Source organism: Dreissena polymorpha, chromosome 12, assembly GCF_020536995.1.
Source record: "Dreissena polymorpha isolate Duluth1 chromosome 12, UMN_Dpol_1.0, whole genome shotgun sequence".
NCBI classification, from domain to species: domain Eukaryota; kingdom Metazoa; phylum Mollusca; class Bivalvia; order Myida; family Dreissenidae; genus Dreissena; species Dreissena polymorpha.
Genome location: NC_068366.1, coordinates 52,467,637 through 52,477,665, shown reverse-complemented (window position 1 = coordinate 52,477,665; position 10,029 = coordinate 52,467,637). Strand labels below are relative to the sequence as shown.

The window sequence follows — 10,029 nt, the reverse complement described above, 5'->3', positions numbered from 1 at the left end:
TAAAATAAAAAATAAAATTGCAAGTTCAAATCATAACTGTGGTTGTAAAATGGTGTTTCCCTCAGGGTAAAAGTAGCGTTCAGTAGTTTCGCCAAAGCTCCTCGACACGTCGTGTAGTGGTGTAGGATATCAACCCCATGCCTACTGTAGAAGCGGCCAAAATGTAATGACAGCCGCGGGCCTATTACCTTAAAAATCGAATGCCAATAAATGCACCCAAATATATCGTGGCGTGTTCTTGACTCGATTGGCTAATACAGCCCCTTTTTCTGCATTTAAATTTAAACTCACTTGTCATCTTCCATTCCGATCTAGTTACATAATTTTAATGATTTATTTTTGCCAAATCTTTAAGATTTTGACAAAGACGAAGATATCCAAGATAAGCACGAGTAATAAGTACGAGAAAAATACTTTTTTTAAACTTTTATTTGAAATGTTTGGTGTTAAATCTACGCTTGGAAATGAAATTTAAATATTAAAAGTATAAAATGTAAGAAGAAAATCGTCATGATAAACTTTCAGAATAATATTCAGCAATTATTTGTATTAAACCTTAGTAATAAAGTGTAACTGTATGCATGATTTATTCGTGAAACTATTTGTATTTTGTTTTGTAAAGAAAGGTCAAGTTTACAAGTACACAAGCAGCAATGTGGTCAAAATGTAAAATTAAATTAAACTACGTAAATGATCATTGTATTCGTATATTAAAAATCAACGAAATCTAAAGATGAAAACGAATAGTAAACACGTATGATATGACGCAAGTGAGAGTCAGGACGCACTATTACTAACACGCGTACACACGATATGACGTACAACACAAGTTTTACTAATTAAAATACTCAAGTTATACACATAAAAGCAACGACAAATTATTTGAAAGGATACACGCAAAAATGCTTTACTTTAACAACATTAAATGAAACAAAAATAAAATGCATACGATGCATATAAACAAACGATACATGAAATATTGTAGCAAAAAATGCAGATCACAGCACAGCAATACAGCCAAAGAAAACTATTAATTTAAGTTATTATATGCTGTAGTCGCATTTCTTAGAATATTAAACTATATTCAAATATGTCTCTATATTGTATACACGATATTAATTCTAATATACACATTAAATCCAACACATGACAAGTATGCATCTAATGATTAAGGTATGATGTACCAGTTTTTATCTTTGTATATCTTATTTTTCAGTATCTGGCATCTCGCAATATTATACTATCACTTCATAATCAGTCCAAATTAAATATGTTTTTTAAAAAGCTTTTTCGTCGCTACGCTGCATTTTCAGTTACTTGTTTCAAACAGCAATGTATCACATGCGTAAATCATGTAGGTTGATATTATTCGGACAACCTTTTTTGAAATACGGAAATTTGGTTTAAAAAAACCCAGGTAGTTCATTAATAGCATGATTTACCTTTTTAAAATCTTCATTTTTTCATCTTGTTTTTCATTTGCATTAGCAAGACCTGCAAACATGCAACACATAGCCAAGACAAACATAATTTAATCAATTTAGCTACAATATAGTTTCCAATTATTCATCCTTTTTAACGATTTTGATTCAGATATTTTTTCCACGTCATTACCTATGAAGGGTATCGACGTGCACATTGTTTATAATAGCCTGTTTACCTTCTGAATATGCGATGTGTTATGTTTGAAATCACATTAGTAATAAATGATTGAACTTGTGGTATTTCAAACTGTGCATTACATAATGGACACGCAATTCGTGTACGAAACCATCTCTTTAAACAGTCGCCGTGATACATGTGTTGACAAGGTAGTTGTTTGCACACTTCCAGAGGAGTCCTACATATTGAACAATCATTATTTTGTAACACATCTGGTAGTCCATCTATGAAAGCACGGACATTATTGTGAAATGAATAGTTTTTCCAGTCTTTGTGCGCTAATACTAAGTTGACCACAAAGCCGAAGAGATTAATAGGAAGTCTGAGCAGGAACCACGAAGTCATAATCGGACAAAACATGCGAGTGTACAAGTGAATAGCGGTATCCACAAAAAGTGCACACTTTTGGATAAAACTCATATGTTCAGACATGTTTATCGCATGATCTTGGACACGAGACGGAAGATGCGATATGAAAAGTAAAATGCTGCTCAGAAAAAGGCATACACTTTTCACTACAACACAGCTGCTTTTGGTAAAGAACATGTAAGTCCCTACACTTAGAATTGAATAGTTAGCTACAGCTGTTGAGATGTGTATGTATCCAACAGCAATTATAACCGCAGTTGTCAAAATTCGGAATAACTTAAACATTTGCCCATTTGCACCTTCATTCACAATTCCTAAGATCTCGTTTTCAACTGTATCTAGGAAAACACAAATGCAATGAGATAGAGACCAAACAATAATTATTGGGAAAATGCTTTGTCTCGAATTAGTATCGATAAATACGAAGTCTGTGTCGTGAAAAAGCGCTAATGTTCCGTAAGCGATTTGAAGATGCAACAACCCAAAAGTTAACTGGTTGGACTCGATGTCTACGAGACGAAAAACTAAATGCATGATGTAGCGAAATATTGTTGAAATTAAAGACGCTAACCCAAAAGCGGAAAAAATGTTCAAAGGACTTTTAATGACGCAACTGTAAAACAGTATGAAGCCAGAAATTTCAAGGTCAGATGCAAGCACAACTATAAGTAACTGAATAATAAAAGGGACGATGGAAAGATTTATACAATGCTTGAAACTCTGCTCCATTAGTGAATAAATGTCAGATTGATGTTGGTTATATAAATTGATATAATGATGAAGCCTTTCAGAAGCGATTCTTACTGACTCCTCATTCGTCTCATTTTGCATCTGATGTGTTATTTTTGAAATAATCTTTTGTAATCTTACAAGTTCTACCTCATTATAATACGAATAAAGATTGTCCACACAATTTAAGTTTAAACTTTGGACACTCCAGTAATACATTTCAGTAAGAAGACGTGATTCGGTAAAAAAGGGTACATACATGACAGCAATCGGAAAGAAATTTAACAACACAGCCCATTTTGAGCAAGATTTTAAGTGAAATGAAATTAAGACCACAGCTGTTAGAAAAGGTAAATTACTATCATCAGATTCTTTAAAAAGTTTTATGTCAAATTCGTCTTGAAAACATTGTCGTTCAATATGGCTTCTGAGGATCCAATACACAGCTTGCGATAGCCAAGATGCTAAAATGCACACTAGCATATCCCGGTACGCCGGAAACAATGTTTGAAGTCCTGAATGCGTTTTTAAGATCCAAGGTACACAGGCTGAAAACATTTATAACGTCAATTCAATGTACTATATTCGAATTAAAGTGACTTTTTGATAATTCATAATATTGCTCCGATTGCATATTTTGTAGATTTAAATCTTATGTTTCGAATTAAAAAATAAATAACATCATATGGCTTACCAAAAAATCGAATAAGACTAAGCGGCATATCTAACAGACGACTCTCTGAGTACGGTAAAAGTGTCGCCCATACAATCATTAGGCCAATCAAAGGCATATGGAATATCGCATCGATGATAGTCTTCTTCTTTCCGCTGACACTTTCTATGTAGCTGTCCAGCGCAGCACCAGCCTTCATCAACCAACCGACAGATTGTTCTTTGAAATGGGGTTGTTGCAAATCCAGTTCGATCTCGACCATCTTAATACATATAATAAACACGTTTACATGTTGAGACATTGAAAAAGTATCGTAAAGGCTTAACCTTCGGTAATGTACTTGTATATCAAGCCATTTGTTTAAATATTTAATTCGGGTTTTGCTTATTTCCAAAGGCAACTTATTTGCATAATAATTCATTCATAATTCATGGATTCATTCGGCTTGTATAATTTATACGTTCATCTCTTGTGTCCATATATGTAAGGACTAGTTCCGATTATAAATCAGGTCCGCCATTACACATCACTTCACCATAATTATCGAATAAAATATATTAAGGATTTCATTTCTTTTATACCTAATGATACAATATTGCATTTCTGCAGTGAAATAACAGCAGTGAAAATAAACAAATTGAAAATAAAAATTTACGGAACTACTTTTTCTATTTTTAGATTATCATATCAAGATTTACTTCAAGATTTATAAATATTTTTTATGATCACCAGTGAATTAAAAACGATATTGCATCGAATCCAACAAATTTTCTCTTTATTTTATGCTTTTTTCACCGTTTATTTACATCGTAAAAGAGTTTAACCGGAGAATTTCGCTGGTATAATGACGTTATTTTGTGTATTGAAATGTATTGAGGCACGCCACGGGAGAAAGGGTAACTTTTCTGCGCACCCATGTCCGGACGAATGGGCATACGCATGATGTATGGTCGAAGACCTTTGATTACTTTAGCTAACAACACAAGGCACTCGTGATGTCGTTGTTATGGTCAGTGCATGTTTTAAACAATTCATTGGATCAAAGGAGTGTATGAATGTACATTAAAACGGGGAAGCTATTACAATGTTAGATATATAAAAGTTAGTTTTTGAATGAGTAACACTAATTACTTTAATTGGTAATGAGCATATTATTGTACTTATGCAACTGCCAAATAAAGTTCGAATAATGATATACCTATGCCATTCACTTCGTTGTAACTTGAACGTTTCTTGTTTTCGATCCAATGTTATAATCCATGAACATCTTTCTTTCGCGAAACATATTCAGAAAAAAACGCCAACTTCTGTATCTAAACCCAATTTCCAACCAGATCTAATTTTAATTTAAAGTGACAACGGTAACAAAGTGAAATGATGATAGATGTTGTTTGTGTGGTTAATGTTCACGGGCAAAATGACTTTAACTGTGTTTAGTGTGTAGAGGTTGCGAAAAATATATGAATGCACAGCCAGGGCATAAACTTTGCAACCAGCTTACTGTTCAATAAAAACACCCGCGACACCTCAACAAGACAAATGTCATAGAGTAAACATCTCCACAATGTTCTAAATAACAACCAATATTTTGAATATTTACTTGTTATAGATTACATTCAGATTCCTCTAAGATGCGTTAGAAGAATAGCAAAAATGTATTTAAGCCCTCTTTAAATGTACACATGTATGTACATTCGATGTCGTAATAGAAATAACGTAACGTTAGGAAGCTAATCAGAAAGATACTGACTTTTGTTATGGTGTCAGGATTGAGGCTTATTATATTGAATTCTCTTCTTGACACATAAATCTGCTGAAAACAAACGAAATGTAAGTTTTGACATTAATAACCATTTTTACCGAATTGACCGTGACTTGATAAATGACAGATCTGACCGTAGCGTGCACTGTGTACCACATTCTTTTACACGAAAGTTCATACATGCACGGTATCTTTGTTGTTTGTGTGCGCAAGAAACGAAAGAAACGAAAGAAAGTTCTGCATATGATTCTTTGTGTACCAAAGACCAAACAGACAGTACAACAGTTTCTGATTTTCGTGTTATACTGCAATTTTGCTACATACCTTGGTGTACGAATCCTTTGATATCCTGCCGTCGATTCTTCAATCACTGGATGACTTATTCACAGCACACTAAAATGTGAGCAGTATTCGTTATACGGGTGACACACATTGCTCTTCAATGAATTATGCACATATTACAAAATAAGCAGAAAACTGATGTATACGGTGAGGTCCGATGTCTGTTATACCTTCAACCATATATGTAATACAATTACAAATTGAACAATCACTTGCAACTCCAAAACACGTGTTGTATTTGACCGGAAGACTTCCTGCATTGCCATAAGGTTGAAACTGATAAGTTTAAAATTCGTTTCACGACCTTTTGATTTTCTGTTCTTTCTTCGAAGATGTCCTAGTGTCATGTTATTCTGCATCCAAATCCGAAGATTGAAAAAATGTCTCAACAATTAACGATTCGCAGAAATGTTTCAGTTTTCAACCAAAAATCGTGTTTCCCTATTTGTTTAACCATTTATTTAACAAGTTCAATTATATGACAATAAATATTTATGCAGTAAGACATGTTTTGTATATATGTATATATGAATGCATCGTTTATGTATTTATGATAGTAGGTAAGGTTTATCGAGCCGAACAAAGAAACTAAAAGCAAATAAATGTTTTTATTTCCGCTCTGACAGAAACCTGAACAAATATCTAGTCATAACGTGTTTGAATAATTATAAAAGGCAGAAGAAACATAAAATGTGTTCACATAAAAACGTTATATCGTGCATCCTTGATTGAAAATAGATTTTTTTTGTTTCAACATACATATATTTAGTTCAAGCTTCGCTTGCAAGGGCACTCACGTTTTCCAAAAATGAATAGGCCCTAGGAACGCTTTAGTTGAGTATTTTAGATGTTTCATTCACTTATCCAACATACATGATTTCATATATATCTATCATTAACTTCTTACAAGTATAAATAAAATGTAGTAGTTTATATAGTTCATAGTTTATATTGCTCGCCAAAGCGATGATATTCAGAATTTCCTAATTTCCATATAGTTTCCTAGTTGAACCTTGTTTCCATAATTTCAACAAATACTTCAATACTTCAATTATGCAAACGTACGTTTAAATAAGTGAAAATGGTGGTGATTTAATAATCAACTCATTTTGTAACAAGAAATGTATTAAAATGGTACATACACAGATCATGAAGGCACTTCTCGTTTTAACCTTTCAATTTAACATATAGTTTCCATAATGTTAAAAAAGGGAATTGTTTACTTTATGAATATCGGGACTTTTTCATTATTTTCGTATTTTTTGAAAATGTCAATTTATAAATTTATTTAAACAATATAATAATTATAATAGCGAGAGAAAAAACAACTTGACATTTTCGGCCACCGCACCCAGACCTCTTGTCGTCAAAGCCAACGCTCCACCTCGACGTCGTGAAGGCTTTTTATACAAGTTTTAGCGCGTATAAGTTGTCTTCCTTATTTTGATTTTTTCCAATTTGAATGTGTATGCACATACTCGGAAAAAAATCGGAATCTCATCATTTATGGAAGGAAGCAAATCTTTGATCTGTAGTATCGATTGAAGTTTTATGCTATCGCCTGCATTGAAAGTTTTAATTTAAACTGCCAGTATAGCTCGCCAACATTAGCATGATATGCGTAAACAGTATGATCATAAATTACAAAATTCAATTGTCTCCTGTAATTTTACTCCGTTAAGTTTTATTTTACTAGATTCCAATACGGAAAGTAATATATTGAACCTGATAGTAATTTTTACATAGCGGTCTTTGTCAATTTAATGATAGCAAGATGTACTTTGAAAACGTGTATACAGTACATACATAAATCATACCTGATGATAACTAGAATAGCAAATACATTTTTTATCTAGTAATTGATTAAGCATTATTATTATTTTTATTATTAACATTATAATACTATATATTAATAATAACTTCATTTTAGTATTAAGAAATACATTTACTTGCCTTTTCTACATAGGTTACAGCGGAAGAAAACAGTATTGTAAATATTCACAAATATGGTGCATGCATGCGAACGTCTCCAATGACACTTATTCCTCTGTCACAACACAAACAAACCAGTTGATTTTGTATACAGAATTAACAGATCAGATTTCCACGAACCTTATAAAAATAGATTTGAGATCAGAATGAGATCATACAAATTGGCACGAACGTAACTTTTAAAGGGACTGATTGACACATTGATTTTTTTCATTTTGTCATATTTCTATAATAAATGATACAAAGGATTATAATCAAGCAAATAATTTTAATTCTTTTATGCGTTACTGTCATATGAACTAAACAAAATATAAGGCGTTAAAGCTTATGGTTTCGTTGCAGTTGTTGATTGATACATATGGACAACTTACGTTATTCGGAGGTCGTCTGTTCGAAATCCGATAGCATTGTCTTTTTTATTGTGTTATTCAAAATCATGTTCATGCATCAATGCTTCCGCTCTTTAATTTGTATTCTCATATTGACCAAGTTAAGACCTCAGATTGCGTTCTACAAAATGTGAAAAAAGGTTCCTTTAAAATAAAACTATGAACTACGCTATTTAAACAATGACGCAAATACAAAAATAGTCGTTTAAGGACTTTAACATTCTGGCATGATTCATTGTCGCGTTAAGTAGACAAGCTGATTTATTAATATTGTTTGTTATTTGAATATCGTGCAGGCCTATAAATCATTATTTCAGGACAAGCGCAACATGTTTAAGATAGAGAGAAGGAATTCAAGTGTGGGTTATTCTGCAATACAAGTTTTATGTATTTATTCGGGGTACGTGGAAATTGCACATTTAAGTAAATCTTTCTACCAGTATACTGCAGCTTAAGCCTTTTTAATGATATTGAAAAAACACACAATAAAAACCTATATTTAACTATACATTTTAAAGTAACATAAAAAAAACTAAACGCTGTATCACTTTTATTGTGTGTGTACTTTAACTGAGGCATCGCTTATATGACGTGAAAATGAATCAAGCATCATATTGTTTTATTTTAACGATAAGTTGACTTCACTGCAACGTAATATGAGTACAATCCGTACAATCAAGACGCAACGCTCAAAATGGGATTTATTTTAGAATTGAAATATTCTCGTGCCTTTAACAAATGCATCAGTAATCAATTTTCCACAAACAATTCCGGGACGACTTAAAACTACCATACCTGGCCCGAAAAAAACGAAATCGTGAATAATTGGTGTACGATAAACTCCACATTGGTGATACTGCATTGACATGGATAAACTCCACCAGGCCAAACACCTGAACAACCGCCACCAGCGCTATGAGATCGTGCATTGAAATACAAGTGGGAAAACAAGTAATTTAGAGCGCCGCAAGTAAAAAGCTAGGATCAGCATTGGAAGCCGCATACATTTCATGTGTTCAAGGTTTAAACTCTAAACTATATGAAACTTACAACTGATACTACATAAATGCATTTCAATTCCTTTTTCTCTGTGAAACAAGGTATTCTTCTCGCGAATATAGGAATATAGTATATGTTTTCTTAATGGCTGCCTAGAGCCAGGGTTTTTTCATTGTTAAAATTTAGAAAAATTAATGTAGGAGCGCATGCCGTTGACTCTGTCGTTTCTTATTATGAATACAATGATTAATTTTGCACAATATAGGGGCATGAAATGAGCAAATTTTCGGATCACTGTGCAATTTTAAACGATGAAACTGTAAACAATACATATGGCCGTAGCCATTGAAATACAACGAGGAGTAGTGAAGATACCTTGTTTTACATATTACAAAACGAATCTCACAATTTTGATCTACTTCCCCACATGTATGTTAAAGGTTGCTTTGATCTGTCCTAACTTATTTATCGGATATCATTTTGTGTCCCCATCAAACGATGCTGTAGTATAAGTAACGATAATAATGCAAAACAATCGGAGAGATCACATTCGTTTTACCATATATGTTAAAACAACGAAGCACTTTCTTATAAGGCGAAACAATTGATGTATAACCAGGCTTATGCGTTCACTTTTTCTCTCTCGTCGGTCGATTTACAACTGATTAGATTTTAGAAACGATATCTTCACTGTCCCGAAGTAGAAGAGCTAACTAAAGAGTCTTTGACTAAAGGCTCAAGTGTTCGATTGTTCAAAAAAAGGTGATAAATGTTATCCGTGATAATATAAGTGCTTAATCATTTTCTTAAACCTTGCGCAGCGGTCGTAATAATTGGAGCACAAATAAAGTCATTTTTAAGATATTTCAATAAGGTTTAAAAAATAATCATTGTACTTCTGATTGTTTATTTATTCTTTAAAGTATCATTAAGAAGATCTAAGATAATAATTTAAATCTATATTGTGCCTTTGAAGACTTTGAAAAAGCATTTGATACTATATATATATTCAGCGAAGCAGCTCGTCTAAGTTATCATACCATGAAACAATTCTTCACAATGGCGACCTATGTAAAAGACCAAGCCAGTCCGATTGAGTTAGCAAAATTTTC

General features: G+C 32.7%; 1 protein-coding gene across 1 annotated transcript; it reads right to left on the bottom strand.

Moving 5' to 3' along the window:
• Positions 1-451: 451 nt before the first annotated feature.
• LOC127853149 (uncharacterized) lies at positions 452-7,639 on the bottom strand. Its single transcript, XM_052387392.1, has 4 exons — positions 7,491-7,639; positions 5,520-5,588; positions 3,455-3,695; positions 452-3,308 (listed from the first exon to the last, which is right to left on the bottom strand). Exons 3-4 carry the CDS (start codon positions 3,693-3,695, stop codon positions 1,657-1,659), a joined length of 1,893 nt encoding a protein of 630 aa, XP_052243352.1. The 5' UTR covers positions 5,520-5,588; positions 7,491-7,639; the 3' UTR covers positions 452-1,656.
• Between the last annotated feature and the right edge of the window lie 2,390 nt (positions 7,640-10,029).

Coding starts and splice junctions, on each gene's coding strand:
- LOC127853149 (XM_052387392.1), bottom strand. CDS start 3,695: ATGGTCGAGATCGAACTGGATTTGCAACAACCCCATTTCAAAGAACAA. Junction 3,309..3,454: donor TAGTCTTATTCGATTTTTTG/GTAAGCCATATG, acceptor AAATGTTTTCAG/CCTGTGTACCTTGGATCTTA.